Source organism: Corapipo altera, unplaced genomic scaffold (genome assembly GCF_003945725.1).
Source record: "Corapipo altera isolate COAL_440 unplaced genomic scaffold, ASM394572v1 68, whole genome shotgun sequence".
NCBI classification, from domain to species: Eukaryota; Metazoa; Chordata; class Aves; order Passeriformes; family Pipridae; genus Corapipo; species Corapipo altera.
In genome coordinates this window covers 6,099,910-6,120,689 of record NW_020884919.1, presented here as the reverse complement: position 1 = coordinate 6,120,689, position 20,780 = coordinate 6,099,910, and the positions used below count along the sequence as shown (strand labels likewise).

Below are 20,780 nucleotides of genomic sequence, written 5' to 3'. Positions count from 1 at the left end.
TATGCAGGTTTCCCAGGCAGTCATGACATTAGTGTAAGTGCTAGATTTATTTTGCAGGCTAAATGATCATTTTATGTATTCATTAGAACCACTCGGGGATACAAAAGAGAACTCTTTGCAGTTGAATTTTCATGCAAATATCTTTATTTGTAGTGCAAAACATTAGAAAAGATAGGTACTCTTGTGCAAATTACTAGCACTGTTTATAAATATCTCTGCAATTGAAAGCAGCAGAAGTGCCAGATGTGTAATTACATTAGCACAGATATTCTACAGAAAGCTGCTTCTGTGAAACAGAAACAAGCTTAATGTGAAAATCTTTGCTTTTGAGAGCAAGCATGCTATGCACATCATTAACCTGTTAATTAAATCTATTAAGGGCTGCATTTTCTGAGCCCTTGTTAAATGATTAGTTATGTATAAGAACCTTTGTTTCTAAAAAACCTTCAGTTGCAAAGTGTGGGCTGACGTTTTTAAAGCAGATGCTTATGTTTGGATGTCAAATTGTGTGCAGCATATGTGCATCTGTAACTGATACTTTTCCATGTCACCATCCTTTTACTTCAAAAAATCAGAGTATGATGTCTTTTATGGCAACAGTGACCAGATTTCCAAGTTCAAAATTGTTCATCTCTGCTCAGCAAACAGCTCCAGCAGAAACCTGAATGCTGCCTGCCACATCTCATAGTGGTTTTTGAAAGAAACATGGGGCTGTGCTTGCAAAGCCATTCTCAGGATAGATATTCTCAGCTGTTTCAATATCTAAAAGGAGGTGGTTTTATCCCTTGTGCTGAAACCTGTGAAAATACAAGTAAAGGTGCACGTCTGTTAGGATTTCAGTGATAACTGAAGACTATTCAGAAATATGTAACCACTATTAATTCAGAATAACATGAGCAAAACACCTGCCACAAAGGCAGTGAAGATCTATCAGTCTGGTAAGACTGACCTCTGAGTAATTTTAGGGTGTGGTTTGATGTTTGAACACTTCCATCTTTAAATTACTGGAACTGACGTTCTACTTTCAGCTTTCTTTATTTCAGCAGAGTAAGTATTGAAAAAAGCAACCCAAACCTTGCCCCTTCCCTTGAACGTGCTTGTTCCCACCCTGGAGGGTTAGTTGGCACTGCCCACTGCAGGACTGGCAGTGCTTGGGCTCCAGTGAAGGGGCTGACAGAGATTTATTGCCAAAACCAAGGTATTCTCTTCTCTGTTCATCCTTGGAGCAGTACTGGGTTTTGCTCCACAGAGTCTAACACAGCTGGAATAAGAAAAAAACGAAATTAAAAAGTAAAACTAGTAGGAAATTGCTTTTAATGTTGTAATGCTTTATTGCCCTGGTTCTGGGTTTTGTTGCTCTTGCCTGGGAGGTGGGTTTGAAGAGAAGCACGGCTGCTCTGGATGGGATGTTGCTGAGTACCATGTCCTGCTCTCCAGCACCTAAATATGTCTAGCTTAAAATAAAATAAAATAAATTCAAAAGCACCAAGGGGTAATACAACCTCCTCGTAAGATCCCTGGATCTCAGTCTGGCCTGATGTTCAGGTCTTAATTTGACCATATTTTGCTTTCACTTACCTGCATGTGCAGCCGTTTGGAACGATGCCTGGCAAAATCTGCCTCCAGATGGGATGGAGATTTTTCTTTCTTCACATACTCATGCAGATATGATGTGCTTACTTATATTTTGTAATTCTTGGCACAAGGTACCCAAGATTTTTCTTATCTTAACACCTGCAAGCCTGAACGAGGTAATGTGATCATGTTCCCTGAGTGCAAACTGAAGTATTTCAGTTATTCCGTTCTTCTGGACCTCACAGTCAGGAGGCAAAATTCATGATGTGATGGGAGTTTGTTTCAATTAGGACATTAATGTCTTTGTCCTTGCTTTCCGTTTACATTAATTATTTTATTTCCCCTCATCCAAATCGAATTTTTGTGAATTGGATTTAGCTTTTTTTTCCTTTTTGTTGGTTGGTGTTTTGTTGTTGTTATTGTTGTCTTTTTTTGTTTTGTATGTGCTACATGCCTGTCCTTCTTCCCTGAAGTGTAAATCACTTGCATGTTAAAGCCCTTAATCCTGAGTACACTGCCTGGAAATCTAAACTCTTTGGCCCTCTTGGATTGATGAGCCACTGCTCCTTCCTCAGCCACTCCTCCTGTCAGCAGCTGGTGCTCCCAGTGTCTGCGAGAGGAGCAGATTGATTTACTGCTGGAGAACACTTGTCAGTCCAAATTTTGGCATTGCTGCTCGTATGGTTTATTCCTCCACAGTTATTTACAAACAATGCACTGAATTACGCTTTTCCAAAACACTTTCCCCCTAGAATATGGAGTAGAGTGTCTAGAGCAAATGGGAATTTAATTATAAATAATTGAAAGGGGGATAATTAAAAATGGACTGTAAATAAAGGGAAAATGCTCGGTAAAAGCAGTTTGTAGAGTTCTACAATAACCTCTGTCCAGTTTTTATAAAATTGATTGTGCACATATTTAAAAATAGTACTTTTCACATGAATTAATTATGCTGTTGCCAGGGAATTGTTATCATAGGTGTTCTCCATCTTTGCAGAAATACTAATTAGCAGCAGTAGGGCACCATGGGACTCCTGCCCATTGTATAGCTCTTCTGTAATGCTTATTAAGAATAATGAGTGGCTGGCCCATACGGTGGAGAAGATATTTGTCTAGAAGTACGTGGTGTCTGTATTTTACCCATCTGCCTTTTCTGTTCCAAGAGCTTTGGGCTGCCCCACTTCTGCTCCAGAGCAAGGGAGAGGGTCTGCCCCAACTGGAGCTCACCAGAGGTGGAGAACCTCCAAGGTAATGGGATATCTGTAGGTGTGGGCTCATCAGCTCTGCAGGAGGCCGAGGGACAGGGAATGCAATTCCACTGTTTAGCCCCAGCCAGGCGTAGTGTGCAGCTCTGGGTTCCGATTCCTTTACCATGGCATATTGATTGCTGTAGTAGCTGAAAACATATGTTGGCTTCTGGGCTGTTGTGAGTTATAAAATATGTAAGCTGGGAATAGTTTGAAGCTGAGCAGAAAGATTATAGTTCTCCCTTAAAATGATGTCTGGAGGGGGATGCACCTATTTCTGTGATTATGTGCATGGGAAGTAAATTTGGATACTTCAGAAGGGTTTTGCAGGTGTGCAGATTGCTGTATTATTTCACAACTTTTTCTCTGAAACAATTTGTTTATTTTGCTATTATTTCAATGAACAAACATAATTTAAGCTTCATGAAAGAGTAAGAAAATTAGAAACTGCAGTTGTCATGGTTTGGAAGAAGCATTGGGCTCTATCTTCGGTGTTTGCCAGGTAATGAATTATTGCAGAACTAAAATAAGAATTCTCTTTGTGTCTTGGAGCTGGAATAGCAAGCAGATGTTGAACCACTGCCAGTGCTTCCCCCCAGCTGTCCCACCCAGGGCCTGTCTCAGAGCAGCGAACCTTTGACAGCGAGTTTCCTGCTGTGATTCCCTTAGGAGTCCATTAGTGCCAATCTTCTCTGCCCTCACTGAGTCTTCACCGTGAGGGTGGTGAGGCCCTGGCACAGGTTGCCAGGAGAAGCTGTGGCTGCCCCATCCCTGGAAGTGTTCCAGGCCAGGTTGTGTGGGGCTTGGAGCAACCGGGTTTAGTGGAAGATGTCCCTGCCCACAGCAGGGGCTTGGACTAGGTGGTGTTTCAGGTCCCTTCCAACCCAAACCATTCTATGATTGTCTGATCTTGGTGTTGTTTGCTGAGGTTTGTTGTGGATGAGGCTCTCTCTTACAGAGCTGAGTGTATCCCAGCTGGACTGTCAGCAGAACATGGAGCTGGGTGAAACCTGGGCTTTGCATGCTGGAAAATGTCTTGGAGTGACTGCCTGTGTGAAGGGCAACAGGGGGAAGCCAGAATATGGAAAACCAGAAAAAGCCTTTTACAAGGCTTGCTGATGTTAATGCAGAAGGTTTAACGACCTTCTGAATCTCCCAGTTCCTGGAGGAAAATAAGAAATAACCCCATTCACAAATATCTCAAGTTTCCTTCTGCTTCCTTTCAAATGTCAGCATAGACCTCCTCGACTTCTTGCTTGACTGTGCTTGAAGGGATTTGAGCTTTCCTGTGGGCCTGGGAAAAGGTTTAAGTATAACTAGAGAGGAGGCTGGGGATCAGAAGAAAGTGTTACTGAGATGGGTGTCCAGCAATGCCTGTGTTTTTCCCCTGGTCCCCACTGGCAAACTGATGCTTTGTGTTACAGGAGATGCTGCATAACCTGTGTTGTGTTGATTCTGGAAAATAACAGTTCCTGTTGGGGATTATAAGGCCCAAAGTCAGGGTGCAGTGAATGAAGAAACATTTCTTTTTCTCTTAAGGTGATGTTTACAAAGAACTCGTAAAGGCTGTTATGTTTTAGAAGGAATTGGTTTTCATAGCTGTTTGGAATTTTGCAGAGACCAGAGTTTGATTATACTATCTATAATCCAGTATTGAGGTGTTTTTAATCTCAGATGCATTACTTATAGTTTACTCATAGTTGTAATCTGTTGATAGACAGATAAATGGACAACATCTATTTATTCTTTTTGTTTCTACAGAATACATAGGTCTAGATAGATTATGGACTCCTCTCCTAACACCCGCTGCTATCAAGGCAAGAGATCTGTTCTCACAAACCCTCAAAATGTGTTGGATGAGTATTACAGAAATGTTTTGGAATGTGTGGGGTTTTTCTATTTTTTAACTGAGAGTTGAAAGAAAAGAGTATTTTTCCCTGGGCTGTCTCCAGGGTGTGGGCACATGATTGAGTAGCTCAGCTAATGCCGTTTACATTAGTGCTTAATATTGGGAAGTCCTGCCTTCCAGTGCCAAGGGGTTAGTAAATCACTGCATTTTCATAAACAGCACTGCTCATTACATTCTGCTGCAGAATGTCTTTCTTGCTGAAGTGTGTCTTGAGCGTTACAGCATGTGGATAATAAGGGGAAAAACCTGAAATGTAAAATTGGAACAAACTGCTGCATGGCTTTAAGTCACTAAACTTCACATTTATTCAGATCTAAAATAAGATGAATAACTAAGCTGCTGAATTACTCATTTGTGTAGGTCATGAAAGTTTAAAAAAGTGCTGCAAGTATTTAAAATTAATCTCAGGAATCAGAGGAACTTTTTATGCCCTGTGTGACACACTGCAAATAGAACAATAGTCTTTTGTATAGTATCTTTCATACAGATTATAGTACAAAGTGATTTAATGAATTGCTGTTAATAATAAATAGAAAAATGATTGAGACAGTTAAGTATAGGCAAGGAAAAAAAGCTGTGTTTTGGCTGAGATGTGGCAGTAGGTGAAGGGAAAGGAGACAGGAGGGAGTGGGCAGTTCTGCCAACTACAGCGACACAACATTACTTTGTAATATAAAATACTGAGACGTATCAGATCTGATGTCCTAGACTCTGTACAGACCTGGTCCCAAAGATTTTAGCCTGCAAAAAAAGATTTGACCGAGATATTTCCCTGAATCTTTTGAGTTATTTTTCTTGGTATAATATTGAATGTCTTTGAATTGTGTTCTTTAAGAGTTTGGTTCATAATAAAGAAATGTGTGTCCAAGTCTCATAAAACATGCATAATTCTCATAAAATTACATTAAAATTAGATAAATCTCATTAAAAACTTATCGTAAAACAACATATTATTCTGAGGAAACATATTCAGTGGAACTTATTTTTTGCCTTCATTACTAATAATCAAGATTAATTAGGTGTAGTGCCATCAGGAATAAAGCTCCCTTGTTCTCTGAGTCAGTTGTTAAAGCTGAGTTGGAGCTTTGCATTTCCCATGACCATGCTCTGGTGGAAGGATGCTGGAATGACATCCAGAGGGGTTATATGATGTTTCAAGCAGAAATATTCCATTAAAGTGGACACTGCAGTGATCTCGTGGAGTTACATCACATCTGGTGGAGTTACTCCTCGGTCAGGGATTAGTGAAGTTGTATGTCTCTGTTAATGATGTATAAGAATTAGAAGGTTCTGTTTAAAAACAAGTTGTTAAGGTCTAGAGCAATTGCTCCTAAATTTGATACTTAAACTGGAAGAGAAGGTAAAAATGGGTAGAAAATAGGGCTATTCCGGTGTTTGTCCATGAATTCATTCAGTGTTCCTTCGCTGTTTTATGTATCAAATGTGCATCTATCTATTACCTGATATAAACTACTAACACAATATTCTATTTTACTGATTGCTGATCTCATCCTAAGTTTGAAAATTAGTACATAGCATCAGGGACAGAATCATTGTGGAAGATGCTGACTGTTGAATGAATTCCCCAATGATGGAATGGTTAGGATTAAACTAAATGTCACAATAACCAGAGCATAATTAGTCTGGCAAGCCTTATTAAGCAATAACATACTTACTAAGCAGATCTTATTGGGATTCCTCATCTAATTTTGATGTTTAATGGTGTTTTATTTTGTTTGTAAGATGTAATTATTGTCTGTATACCCTGCCTGCCTTATGTGTGTGTGACCTGTGGCAGAGAGCAGATGTCACGGCATCCTTTCACACATAATTATGGTGTAGGTAGGTCTTGCAGGCAGGAAAAGCAGATCAGTGTGCACTGCATCAAATAAACTACAATTGCTGTGTTATTGCATGTTTTGAAAGGGACTAGAGGAGCTGTGTGGGATGATAGTACAGTACTCCTTCTGGCTGATAAAGCATGGAAACAGAACAATGTGTAGTTTTTCTTTAATAGATTGTCTTGATTTATTAATCCCTTTCATGTCTTTACTTGTAGTGTTATAGATGTTCTGTAAGAAACAGTAGGATGTCTTTGTTCTCAGTTTTCTGTAAACAAAGACACCCCACTGTCTGTTACAATTTTTGTGCAAGCCAAGCAAGTTTCGTTCGACTTCTCGTTTTTGGAAATGGAGATTTGGTTGAACTCCTCTTTGGTTTGGTTGACTGATGGATTTATTTGTGCTGTTGCATGTCCCTTGGTACTTTGCAGATCTCGGTGGTATTTATTAGGGAAAAACTTTTTTTGGCATCCTGTTGGACAAGGCCTTGCTTTCATTTAGATACTCCTTCACGGAGTAATTCCGGTCAGAAAGAACCACGGGAGGTCGTCTGGTTGAACCTCCTGCACAGAGCAGGCTCAACATCGAATTCACACCAGGCTTTGTTCAGTCAGATCTTGAAAACCTCCACTGTTGAGATTCTGCTGTCCCTTGGGGCAGCCTCTTCCCAGGGTTATCCTCACAGAGATGAAGTTTTTTCTTACATCCATCTTGTAATCTCCCTGTTTCCGTGTATATCCACAGTCTCTTTCTCCCATCTTTGTCCTGCTGTGATGAGTTCAAACACCCATCCAGTATCTGATTAGGTTACAAAAGATAGGAGACAGATGATCTATCCTTTATCTTCATCTTTTTGTACTTTCTACGGACAGATCACTGTGAAATTTATTTCATTTTATTTAGTTTCTGCTTAAATTACCAGTGGCCTCCCGTTTGAGATGGGGAGTTGTAAAACATGTTTCTGAAGTTCGGGCTTTTGATGCCTAAATTCCAGTGGGTTTTTAATGTAGTTAATATTGTTATTCACATTGTGCTGAGGTGTTTCTTTTAATTGACTCAGATTTATTTTGGGAAAAGCGTAAATTTAACATGACCCTTCTAAAAAGAATTAAATTCTAATTACAAAGCAGGCTATTGACTAGGAAGTATTTACATCCTCCTCATTTAACTACTAAACAGGATATCTAACTAAAGATTGTGAAAGATTGTGGATAAGTTTACTGCCACGTCCTGAAGAGATTGTCAGGAAGTGAAAAAATCTATAGTAATGGGTTTTTCATCTGATTTTTAACCTTATTTTTCATTCCTCCTTTTTTTTGCTATGCCAAGAGCAGGCTCTGTTTTTAGCATGTTTACCAGAGAATAATTGCAAATTGTAATATTCCTGACGACAGTGTAATTACTTACAAGTCCTTGCTTACTTTTTTTTTTTTTGTAATTTTTCATTCTGAATTCACATCTGACATTAAATAATGGCCATTCTTGCTTCTGGCTTCTGCTGCTTGTCTCTCTATCCTGTTAATGTGAGGGGTGGTAAATCTGCAGCTGTTCCATAGAGTAGTTCATGAGCAGCACCCAGAAATGTATAAAAACTACCAAAGAGACCCGTTCTGTGCAGTAGGGAAAGAGCAGTGATGGGTTTGATGAGTGAGATTTGGTCAGTCCTCTGCTACAGCTGCCTTGTATTACTCCAGCTGGGGGTTTAATGCTATTTTTAATACAATTTTCTATCCTAAAAAATAGGTAGTAAATCCTTGATTAATGTAATGTGTTTCAAGGTCCTATTGATGAGCAAAATACTGTTCTGAAGTGAAACAACATATTCTTGAATTTTTACTAAAAACAAACTGGTGAAAACCCCGCTTTTCCTGCACTGAAATTTCCACATCTCCAAAAACTGAACTGCCTTTGCTGAAGCGCCTCAGAGAAATAAATAAGCTCATGATACAATTCGGTTGCGATGCTTAATCTTTGTGGTAGTTGCTCTTCTCTGCTAATAGAAAGCCACCTACTGCCTGAGGTTTGAATTTTGACTATTATTTTTAGGAGATGACAGTTTATACATAAACTGATGTCTGGTTTTGAGTCTTGGTGATGTTAAAATAAGAATATTCTGTTAGATCAAGGTGAAGTATCAAGGACGAACGTTTAAATCATCGATGGACCTTTTCCTGTAACTGAACTTCAAAAGCATATTTAAAGATTAATTTTTTTTTTTAAGTATTCAGTTTTTAAGCACATCAGATTCTGTTGAAAGCCTATCCTTAGTGTAGGACAGCTTGTAGAGCACACTAGGGTGTGATACTCCCTTTTCCCATTCAAGATATGTGTCACAGCTGAGTCCTTACCTTGGGCTTTTGGTGTGAAACGGAGGCGTAAAAGGGACAAAGATTTTTTTCACGTATCCTAAAGGACTCAGCAAAAGCTGCATCTGCCTAAATGCTGAGGGATGTGCAAACCCCTCTTGCCTCAACCTGTCCACCAAAACAGAAGCTCTGACTGAGGGCAGAGCTGCAGCCCTGGCCCGGAGGATGGGGCAGGAGGAGCTCCCGCGGGAGGGACATGGCAAGAGCGTGGGATCTGTTGGAGGAGAAGCTGAGCTATATCCAGTTCCTATTTGCTTTTCCTCCTTTCTTAACAACGAAAAAGAGATCAGGCATTTTTATTTATTTATTTTCATTTTTCATTACACAATGTCAAGCCCCTGGCTCTGGAGGATCAACTCCTCTATTCATGGAGAAAGAACAACGGGATTGCCAATGAAACCGCCATCGGCTGAATGAAATACCTGGGATTATAACTGCAGCTGTTATGGGACTGCTTTTGGATTTTATGTGTGTTTGGTTTTGTAGTGTGAGCATGTAACTGATTCTGGTAGTTTTAAAATCAATTTAAAAAAAAATTGACCAGAGAAGCACTGCTTAATATAAATAGACTCATTTGTTGCAAGTTCATTTTCTGCCTTGAAAAAATAAAAAAGATAAGCTTCAGTGTATTTTCAAGCAAGGATTATGTATGCAGTGTTTGCACTGACCAAATGGGTCTTTTATGAGGTATTGGAAAGTTTTTAAACTTAGGGATGAGATGAGAACCCCTTGAGATGATCATCAAAATCCCTTTAATAGTTAAGATTCGGCCTGAGTGCTTTTCTCTACCTTTGCTCTTCAAGTTTGCCAGCAATTTTGTACTTTATAGCCCTCATTATTTTTTTGACTTACTGGATTTTTATCGAATAATATTTTCATAGACAAATCTTTCTATTTAGCCTTGTCTGATTGTGTTCTCTTGCAAATCCTCAAGTAAGATTCATATGATTACACATGTATGTTCACGTACTCCAGAAGTGAAAATTACATTGCTGGGTTTTATTTTGGTTTAATTTCTCTTCCTGAATTACTGGCTTAACCACCTCTTATAGTGCCACATACTGCAAGTGAAAATTACTTGCTCAATGTACCTTGAGGGTGATTGGAAGTCCATGCACGTGAGGTGCCTTTTCTGCCGTCGGGCTCCGCTCTCGGAGCAGCACCCTGTGGGACCCATCCTGCAGTACCATGCCAAGTCACTTCCTCCACTTCAGACTCCTATCAGGAATATATTCTTATTTTTACATATTTAACCACATAGTTTTTTCCCTTCAGATGATGATTCAGCTGCTTCCCAGTACAGTTTATTCCATTAACTAATTGCTCTATTAAGACTGTTTTCCTTTTATCTAGCTCGACTTTCTTTTCCTATTAGATTATTGTTCTTTTATGATCATTTTTATATTAATTTGTACAAGTAAAATTAAGTAGTCATATTTCCTGAGGCTTTGGGAGGAATTTTACTGCCACAGAAACGTGCTTGGCTTGTCTTTAATTTGAAGTATTGTGGGGCTTTTTGTTTTTACCCCAAGTTTCTCCAAGCAGTTAGTGATGTGAGTACACTGAGAGGAGAAATGTCTTGCAGCCTTTAGGAAGCATTTAACCAATTTTGGGGACCAGCTGACAGTTATTTACTTTTTAATATACAACAGGGTATGGTTTATATTTTGTATACAGTTTATATTTTTTTACATGTGATAGGACAAGGGGGAATGATTATAAAATAAAAGAGGAAAGATTTAGATGAGGTGTTAGGAAGAAATTCTTCACTGTGAGGTTGGCGAGGCACTGGCACAGATTGTCCACAGAAGCTGTGGCTGCCCCATCCTTGGAAGCACTGAAGACCAGGCCGGGTGGGATTCTGAGAAACCTGGTCTAGTGGAAGGTGTCCTTGCCCATGGCAGGGGTTTTTCATGGGATGAGCTTTAAGGTCCCTTCCAACCCAAACCGTTCTGTGATTCTGTGGTTCTCTGATCTGCTCTTGGGCATCAGGACAGATCCGTGGGAGGAGCACTGCATGGCATTTCTCAACACCCCCTCTCTTGCAGGTCACTGGGGCCGGTGCATAGGTGACTGCGGCTCGGGGGGCCTCCGGAGCCGGGCCGTCTGGTGCACCCACGCGGAGGGCTGGACCACGTACCACGCCAACTGTGACCAGCAGCACAAACCCGAGAGCCAGAGGAGGTGCTTTAAGGTCTGCGACTGGCACCTGGAGCTGTTCGAGTGGGAGGTTTCGGGATGGGACAGGTGCGGGCTGGTCTCCGCTGCCGGAGCTGAGGTGGGAGCCGAGGCCTGTGTCACCGCGCAGCACGGGCTGCAGCGCCGGAGTGTGCGCTGCCTCCAGAGACTGAACAGGACCGTGGTTGCCAGCGAAATATGTGAGTATTTCACACCACAGCCACCAGCTGAGCAAGCCTGCCTGGTGCCCTGCCCGCGGGACTGCGTCGTGTCCGAGTTCTCCGGCTGGTCCGAGTGCGGCACGGACTGCGCCAGGAGTTTGCAGCACCGCACGCGGGCGGTCATCGCTCCCCCTCTCTACGGGGGTGCCCCGTGCCCGAACCTCACGGAATCCAGAGCCTGTGCAGCTCCCGGCTGTGCCCTCGGGGAGGAGGAGCACACCTACAGCCTCCGTGTGGGCTCGTGGGGCGAATGCCGGCTGCCCCACCCTAAGGACGTCGAGCTGACCGGGACGAATATGCGGGATTTGGGTTCGGACTCTGGAGAGCGAAGCACGCCTGGACTTCACGGCTCTAAACGCCACCACCATGCCGGGGAGGTGGAGATCGGCTACCAAACCAGGCAGGTTAGGTGTGTAAGGAGCGATGGAAAACATGCAGTGCTCAGGTAAGGGGGCTTTGGCTTCTGGTTCATCCCCAGAGGATTTGTGGGGCAGAGCGCTGGCTCAGCATGGCAGCACCACAGAGAATGAGCTTTAAATGCCTATTTTTATGTGTGTTCTTTATGGACCTCTTCTTGATATAATTCTCTTCTAGCATATGCTGAAGGTTTTGCATTCTTCTAAAGTTTGTGGCTGTTTAATTCATTTTATATTTTCAGTAATTCTCTTCTGTGTTTTGTTTGTTTTGTTTTGTTGTTTTGAGGAAATGGAACTATATATCACTTTGTACTGTTGGGGAAAAGGGAGGTTTCGTTCTCAGTCATGTACTGCATATATTTGGCAGAAGAGGCTAAAATTGCACCAGCTTAAACTCCCTCATTCTTACAAATCAGCACTGCATAAAATAAGTCCAAAAAGTTTGGCCTGGGGAATTTGCTAGAAGGTATATTTTGGAAAGAAATCAGTGGGCAAACCTGTGATTGTTGTCCTTATTGAGGAGCTTTCCTGTCTGAGTGTAACTCCTGGGTGCTGATACAGGATAGGTGACTGGTATGACTGTCTTTGGTAGAGGTTGTTGATTTCTGTCCTTACCTAATGTTTTATCTAATGATTTCTCTTAGTCTGTGTAGGTTGCTTTGCTATAATTCAAATGTGAAGGTTACAGTAAAGTACAACAAGTAATGGAAAGATTTATTCTCTCTATTTCTCACCTTTGAATTTAAGCTATCTGGGCTCTGCCGTTTGACTCCAGGTTGGATTTGGGCAGGTGCCAGTAGCTGCAGATGACTGAGAAATTGATTGACTTCTGAGAAAGTCAGAATTGCTGGAGATCTTCTTGTGTTCTGTTTTTCAAGAATATTGGAAGTTCTTGAAAAATCCTGCTCCTGAATTTTGCAGAAATCAATCCATAGCTCCTGGTGCTTGCACAAACTCAAATGGCAGAGATTTTATGTCCAATTCTCTACCCCTGTTAATGTCCACAGTGGTTTTACACACACACTGAGGTGAAAATACACATTCTACCGCTTTTCTAACCTGCTTCTGTTACACCTGTAGCCAGGGAAGGATTATTTTTTTATCAGTTGGAAAAAGTCGGGCTTTATGAACTGTTCCAGCAGTTTCCAACATCTTGACTCTATTACTTGTCTCTAAATATATGCTGATTCTAAATACACAGATTTTATGCTCATGTAGCTGCTTGACTTTAATGGAGTCACTTGTGATTTATGCTGCTGTGTGACTACCAGCAGGTTTATGTCTGCTAACACTTGTTAGCTGTTCTGCCTCTTGTATCTCATTCCTTATCAGAGGCTCTGGGAAGGGAATCTTGCTTTTGTTAAAATTTCACTCGCTCTGCCTTCACACTGTCACTACTATATTTGTAAGAATGGGTATGGAAACTTTCTATAAATGTTTTCTCTGCTGTGTTATACATTCAGTTTCTGGATGACAGTGGAGAGGGTGCTGGGAGCTTTGGTTTTAGTGACTCCGTCCCTGATCGAGCTGTCTTTTTCCTTGCTCCTTTCTGAGTTTTTTGCTGATCTAACCCCCTTTTGGGGAGTGTACAGCTCCATTAGCCACCTCCTGGCAGTCTTTTTCTGCTGAGCTTGTGTCTCAGATTTACTGCAGAGCTGAGCCTGACCCATCCCTTACTCTATACTCCAAATACAAGAGCAAAGCTCATTGATTGAGTAGAGGAAAGGTCATGTCATGTTACAACGTCCAGCTAGTCACACACTTTTCCTTTCTTTTTCTGGATCTAAAATTCAAAGCTAAAAATCCAGCCCAAAATCTGGTTGGTGTTTAATCTCGGGGCTGGAGTGTCACAGACATCAAATACCCTTGACAGTGACTCCCTTGGAGCGTCCCCGCGTAGTGTTCTCCTCGTTTTGTTGTGCAGTGTATTTGCAGCCATTCTTTTGAAGAACAGGCCTGATCTTACAGATGTTGCTGTACGACAGCGATGGTATTTTGGCTACTGATAAAGAAGAGTAAATACATTTGCATCACCCTGTAGTGGGGTCTGGCAGGAAGCCAAGTGTCTGCTGTAAAACGGGAAAGAAGTGCCTTGTTTGTGCTTCTGCATTTTCCTGGCGGAGGTTTCCCATTTCTGCCGTCGCTGCCGAGTAAGTACCAGTGTAAATTAAATGTCTGGAAAACTGAGGCAAGAGACAGGGATATCCCAGGACATCCTTTAACGGTGGGCTCTGAGCTGCTGGTCTGCCAGGGCTCTGCCAGCACCCTGCCTTCCACCACTGCCCAATTCTCACAGGAAAGTGGCAGGTAACAGGAGTGGTCAGCAAACCACACCCAGCTGGCCAAGGGCCTCAAAAGGAGAGGGAACATATGCTCATCATGCCTCCTGATTTATAATGCAGTGGCAAAGATGCCCAGTTTATTATCAAGGTTGTTTAATTTACTGGTGTCTAATTTCAGGGCTGTAGAGCAGCTGGTGAGGCCAGTGAGCAGCAGCAGCTACTGTGCTCCCTGATGGGAGAGGATACAGGGTACACTCCTTGGCAGGAAAGAACAGTCTTTTGCCAGAAATTGGATTTTGGTGGCCTTGGGTGCAAGCTGTTTTTTAAATGCTAAAAGATTGAATGCATTCACTTCTTATAAATCATAGAGTCACAGAATGGGTTGGGATGGAAGGGACCTTAAAGCCCATCTCGTTCCAAGCCCCTGCCTGATGTTTAAGTTTGCCACGTAACCCTGCAAAAAGGACCCTTTGGTTTTACATCTCTCAGAAGGAGATGAACAATACTTTACATTATAAGGAAGACACTTTTTAAAATTTAAATAATTGGTCCTGTGATGATCCGTGTGTCTGTACCAACCTTAAAGGTGCAAGCAAAAATCCTAGCAATTTTAAATGTAAAAACTGTAAATAGGAATTACTTGGAGAGGAGCACGAGCGTGTGGAAGATTGGACGTTCTGTGTCAGGGAAACAGAGCTGGGGATGCTTTTGATGAAACATCTTTTCAGTCTGGAGGTTCTGCATTTGGCAGAATGGAAGGAAAAGGTGCAGAGGAGAAGGAAAGGGAGTGACAGACCTTTCTGAAAACACCTGAAGTGACAACAGTTGAACAGCAGAACATCAACAGACCTTGAGACAGGTTCATTTCTGCTCAGAAATGGTTTTGGTGTAGAAACCTTATATTCGTGAAAATAAAAGGAATAACATCAAAATAGGATGATTTGATGGATCTGATCTGAAGCTTTTAAAGACTTCTTTTTTAAAAGCTGGAATTCTTTTTCATACTATTTCCAATCGAACTCAGATTTCAGTTTAGTTCAGAAAAACGTTTCCATTTTGTGTTAAATCTCATATCCAGTAACAAATTCAAATATAAGCACTTCCATGCATTAAAAAAAAAAAATCTCTGAAAAAGTTGCAAGGAATGAATGTGCCAGAAATTCTACTGGTTTTGGTTTCCTGTCTTGTTAGAGTTGTAAAAATGTACTGAATAGTGAGGCAAAGGCACTTGAGTTTGTTTCTTTTTGTTTTTTTTTAAAGAAAAAAGGTTATTCAGGTTAGCCACTGAATTGCTGTTTAGTGAAATGAGTGCCCATAGCTAGACACTGAAGTCCTAAATAAATTTAACCTGATTTTCTAACCTGATATGTGTGCTCACTAAGCATACTGAGAAGGTAAAGTCAGGATCAAACAGTTTTAGGGTTTTTTTATTATTATTATTTGGATTAGGAGTCTATTTCTTAAACTCTTCATTTTACATTTGAGATGACAACAGTGATATAATAGAGTTGGATTTGGGTTTCTGTTTACTTTGCCTTTGTAAGTGAAAATTCAGGTCAAACTCAGTCAAGGGACAGCCCATCTGTCAAGGCGGAGGTGGAGCAGCATTCAACTCTTTTGTTTGCCTCTGTAATTTAAATTTCCATTATCCATTTCCTAGTGGATTGTGCGTAACCACTGTGCTGATGTACATTTTTAGGAAAAAAATATTTGCAGTTTCAGTGTTGACATTCTTCTGTTCTCTGGGTGAATACAAAATTCTGCAGTCCAGAGCTGGAAATGCCATGCTGTGATACGCTATTTGATGGTTATGATTCCGATCTGGGAGAGGAGTTTTATGTTCATGTTCCTCCTGGCAGATGTAGGAATCAAGCCTCAGTGCTCAGGCTTCAAAACAATTCCCAGAGCTGTTGGAGAGGAAGGAGGTTTTATTTTCTAGTGTTCTTTTCAAAAGTTTTGTCTGTCATTTCCTTTGCTTTCACTGAAAGCATGTGAAACAAAGGAGCAATGATGGCTTTTTCATTTCCATAAGTAACTTTTTGATGGTCAGGCATTGTAATAGGATGCCCAGGGAAGTGGTTGAATCATCATCCCTGGAAGGGATTGTTCAGAACCCATGTGGGTGTGGCACTTGGGGACATGGTTTAGTGTTGGACCTGGCAGTGTTGGGTTAATGGTTGGACTCGATGATCTTAGAGGCCATTTCTAATCTTAATGACTCTCTGATTCTATGCTTGTTGAAATAGTGTCCAATAACGGCTGTGTTTTTCTCTGTTCTCAAACTGTGACGGGAATCAGCTGCCTCTGTAGCCCCAAGATTTGAGACTCTGCCTGGGTAGTGCAAATGTAAACCAGCATTTATTTTTAATTAAAGCAGAGGATCTGGTGCATTAAGTTTTGGAGACACCAAATCTTAGACATCTTTAGTGGTGTTTGTTTGGATTATAGGACCCCCAGCTCCCTTTCCCTTTGGTCAGTTGTATGGCAGGCAAATATTCCCCATCTTCACCACCCTGGTGCAGAAGGGGCTGGTGTTTCTTCTGCCAAAGAAACCTCTGCTGCACAGATTGAGTAGATGGTATTGCCAGTACCCAAAATACCCCTGGCAGCTCTGGAGGTCCCTAAAATACATTAGGAGTCCTCAAAAGTGTGCCTGTTAACATTGATTGCCAATTTCTAAGGAAAAAAGTTATTTGATATTGTTAAAAACATGGCAAGATTGTGTCCATTATGAGACAATATTATTAGCCAAGTGCAAAGAGCAGGTAGTTTGTAGTCCAGAAACCTGTAGGGCTGGATCCTTGGTTACAGCATAGGAAAGCATTATAAAAAAAGAGAAAAAATGAAAATGAGTTGTTATCAGTGTGGCTTAGCTCACTCCAGGATTGTCTTGCTCTGCAGCACATGGGTTTGAACACCCATTCCCCAGTCAGGCAAGGTACTTCCCAGGAGCCTTCCTGAGCTGCTGGGAGAGAGCCTGGCTGCAGAAGTGGTACCATGTCCTCCTGGTGCTGCCTTTGTACCAGCAGCATGGCCATGGTGACGGCTTCTTAGTGTGTCAAATTATTTTGGAGATGATCCTTTCAGTGTAAAAGGTTTAACAATAACCACCTACCTCATCCTGTAATGTGAGGAATTGCATTGGTACGGTTGGGAGAGGAAACCAGGGGTAATTTCTGTGCTGTGCCCAACCTGATTTAGTGATGCACAGCTCCTGGATGGTCTCGCTCCTTTTTCCAGCTGATAGACATGTTCCCACTCGTTTCCTTGCAGTGGATGTGACGGCTCTGTGACTGTAGGGCATGTAGCACAAAGGCACTGAGCTGCTGGGAAATGTGCTATTTTTTGGTGAACTACTTTTCGTCCAGAGCAGAAAGGTGGTGTGGTTCAGCTTGGGGCTGCACAATTACTGTGTCTCCTGGGTGTGTGTGACTGGAGATGGAGGAAACGAGCAGAGCTACTCCATGGGAACAGCCTGGAGGGATGTGGAGCCGCACAGCCAGAGTGGTTGGTACCCGGAGCTGCTTTCCCTCCCCCCCCGCTCTTCTGTGTGTAGCTCCAGGATTGTGCAAGTGTAAAAGAGGCATGAGTAGGTTTCCCTTGGTCGAGTGTTTTGTGGTTTTTTAATAAGTGGTTTATTCCCCTTCAATACACAAGAGGCTAAGAGGGCACTCTGCCACTTGAGGCTCCGTGCTGCTGCTGACTAATGGATCCATCCTGCACTGCAGGCACCGCGACACAGGGAAACAATTCCTGTAGTGCTACAGTGTCAATCCAAGTGCAGAATAAAGCATCAGTAGTGTAAGTACCCTATTATGTCACAGTTCCCAGATCAACTCCCAAGTAGAAGATCTAACCTGAGCCATTAATATATGGAAAATTAGTTTGAAAACAGGGCTCTTGTAGTACCTCCTGCCCCCAGGACCTCCTTCCTCTCCCTGCTGGTTTGGATACAGCCACAGCAGCACAAATATATGTCTGGTTTGCAGCCTCAGATCAGTGAGCGTCTCACATGTCTGGGCTTTATCTGTATTAGATCGTCCTAAATACATCTGCGACATGAAAGGCTGTGTCTGAATTTCATGCAAAAGAGTGTTTTTACATTTGTCTTTGTGTTGCTTGGTGTCACAATTAATTTGACTTGGACGCTCTGAATGAGTGGGTACAAGTTAATTAATTTTCTTTCTGTTAGGCAGTTGCTTGTAATTCTCCCTCAAAAGCCTACTTGAGCTGGATGGAAATTGCCAGCTCCCTGTCTTATTCACCTGGAGGTCAACAAAGTTACCCTCTTATTTTGTAACAGGAGCAGTGGAGAGATTTTCAGGGACAGAAACGGCTATTCAGCCTTTGGCAAAGGCTTTTGCCGGTGCAGGGATGATTTCTCTACAGGGGTGGCTTTTGCAGCTGGAGGGTCAGCGTAGGTTTGAATCCATTAGGAGAGGTATTGTCTGGCTAAGAATCGGGACTAGCAATGTACATTTCAAAGACCCCAAACCAGATTTTTAAAGGCTTCATTTTGTTCAGTGCTTCAGTAGAGATCAAGCAAGACTTAAATCTCTTTTGCGGTGATGCAACCCCAAAAATGGATTTGGGTTTTTGCACTGGCATCTGAATGGGGAGTTTTGGTCACACTTTAAAATGTGAGATCAGTTACCCTCTGTGCTGTGTTCTTAGATAAACTTGAGTTTTCTGGTACCATCAGTTAGGGCAGTGTTTTGTCTGTGCTACTGTTTTATCTACTCAAAATCAGGAGTTATTCTTTCTTGTTAGTGTTTGTGGCACTAGTGGCACATCTGTTAAAAAATATTGAAAGGGAAATAAAGTGACCATTCATGTGACTGCACCTAACCTAATGTTCCAAAAAAAAAAGACTCAAAATCCCTTGGTTAGTAAGTACATGTATAATGATTAGTACTTTTCAGTCCTTGGTTCCACAGAGCTGATGTTTTGTTCCAGAGACAGCTTTGCAATCAGACAGCTTTTGCATTTGACTTGTAATAGGGGAATGAGACATGTTTTTAAATTGTAAGCAAGAATATTTTTATTTTGAGGGGTCTATGAACGTCACAGGCTGTTTGTACTTTATGAAGTTGTTTAAATAAACCTCAGTAAATTCATACTCATAACACCTGTGAGATGAATGAGTTTTATTCTGGGTGAAGACATTAAGACCAAAAGTTGTTATGCTTTTTTCTTTTTTTTACATTGGAGTACAAATATAAGCCACTAAATGCTGTATTTTGCAGATGGTTGAGATTCTAGTCAAACTTGATGTGTATCAGTGGGAATATTCCTATTGACCTTTGTGAAAAGGGGACCAATTTGTAGGCTGGAGAAGCGAGTGAATGTCCTTTATCTTCTCTGCTCCTGCCTGTGAGGCTGCCTGGCAATCCTGAAATGATTGCCCCAGTCTATTTTCTTTGGAAGGAGTTAGGTTGGTCAAACTGTGCTGTAAGTAGTAACAAGGGAGGTAATGGCTGGTTTCCTGGCAGCAGCTCTGGATTTCACACCTTTTAAGTGTACCTGTATTTGCTCCTTACAGTTGGCAAAAGCTTGACCACAAGCAATGGAGGCCGGAGAAGACAAATTTAGAGTTCACACTGACTTTATCATGTGTGGTCTTAATTTCAGAGTCCAGTTTGCATGATTTGCAAACTTGTTTTCTTTTTTCCTGGTGATTTCTTTTTTCTGGGTTTTGTCTCTATCTGCCCTATCCTGTCCTCCATGATGCTTCAGTGGTATCTCTGCTTATACATCCCTCAGTCCTCCTTAGGTGTATCCTTTTGTGCTCTGCTACCTCAGCTATCCAAGGTTTTTGAGACAAGAAAGGTTTTTCTCCCATTTTGGGGGAGGAGAAGTTACCCTCTAGAGTCATAGAATTGTTTGGGTTGGATGGGATCTTAAGGATCATCTAGTTCCAACCACCTGCCATGGGCAGGGACATCTTCCACTAGACCAGGTTGCTCAAAGCCTCATCCAATCTGGCCTTGAACACTTTCAGGAATGGGGCAGCCCCTTTGGTTGGTCTCTGGCCAGAGTGAGGTGGAGCAGCCACAGCCATGCTCTCTGGGGTCTCCCCCAGCACCCTCTGGGCAGGAGAACCATCAGCTGGCTGAGACAGAAACAGAGGAGCAAGGAAGGATGGTGTCCTTAGTCTGCAGGGTTGTCTTCTCCCAAAAGTATTTGCTGCATTTGCCATACTTTATTGTGAAAATTTATTGTAACCTTGGAGCTCTTAAAAATGTTATTCTGGGACTTTGTACCTCGATACCAAATCTCAAGAGTTGGCAGCTCTTAGAATTTGGTTTCCTTGTGTGGTGTCTTGATGTGCTGCAGAGTGAATGAGATCGTGTCCTGATGTCATCAGGAGTAACTGAGTTCCAAAATATAGCCCCAGTTGCAGCATTCCTGAGTCTCTGGTGGTTTGTCAGGTTTGAAAACCCTCTAACCTTGTTTGAAAGCATGTGTTTGATAAGAGCCTCACAGAACTGACACCATTCTTATTAGTGTGGGACTAACTGTTTTTTAAAAGAGCAGAGTTTCTCAGCAGAACACGCTGACTCCTGGTTGGATGGATGGATAGTGGATATCTCATCCTGTGTATGGGGTGTGGGAATGGTTACCAGTGGCATTATTTTTCTTGAGCTTGGATTTTGTTTTCCATTCTGGATAAACTGTGAAATTCTAACTACAGAGGAGCAAATATAATGCCTTTCTCATCTGTTTAACCCAAAATAAATGCGAT

At 41.8% G+C, this 20,780-nt stretch overlaps 1 protein-coding gene across 4 annotated transcripts in view; it reads left to right on the top strand.

Annotated features, from left to right (window-relative positions):
- THSD7B (thrombospondin type 1 domain containing 7B) overlaps positions 1-20,780 on the top strand; it is a 308,502-nt gene that overhangs the window by 96,851 nt on the left and 190,871 nt on the right. For all 4 annotated transcript variants that reach the window (XM_027656313.1, XM_027656314.1, XM_027656315.1 and 1 more), the window contains one exon: positions 10,987-11,782. In XM_027656313.1, coding sequence (XP_027512114.1) covers positions 10,987-11,782 — 796 coding nt within the window. The remainder of the gene's footprint in view (positions 1-10,986; positions 11,783-20,780) is intronic.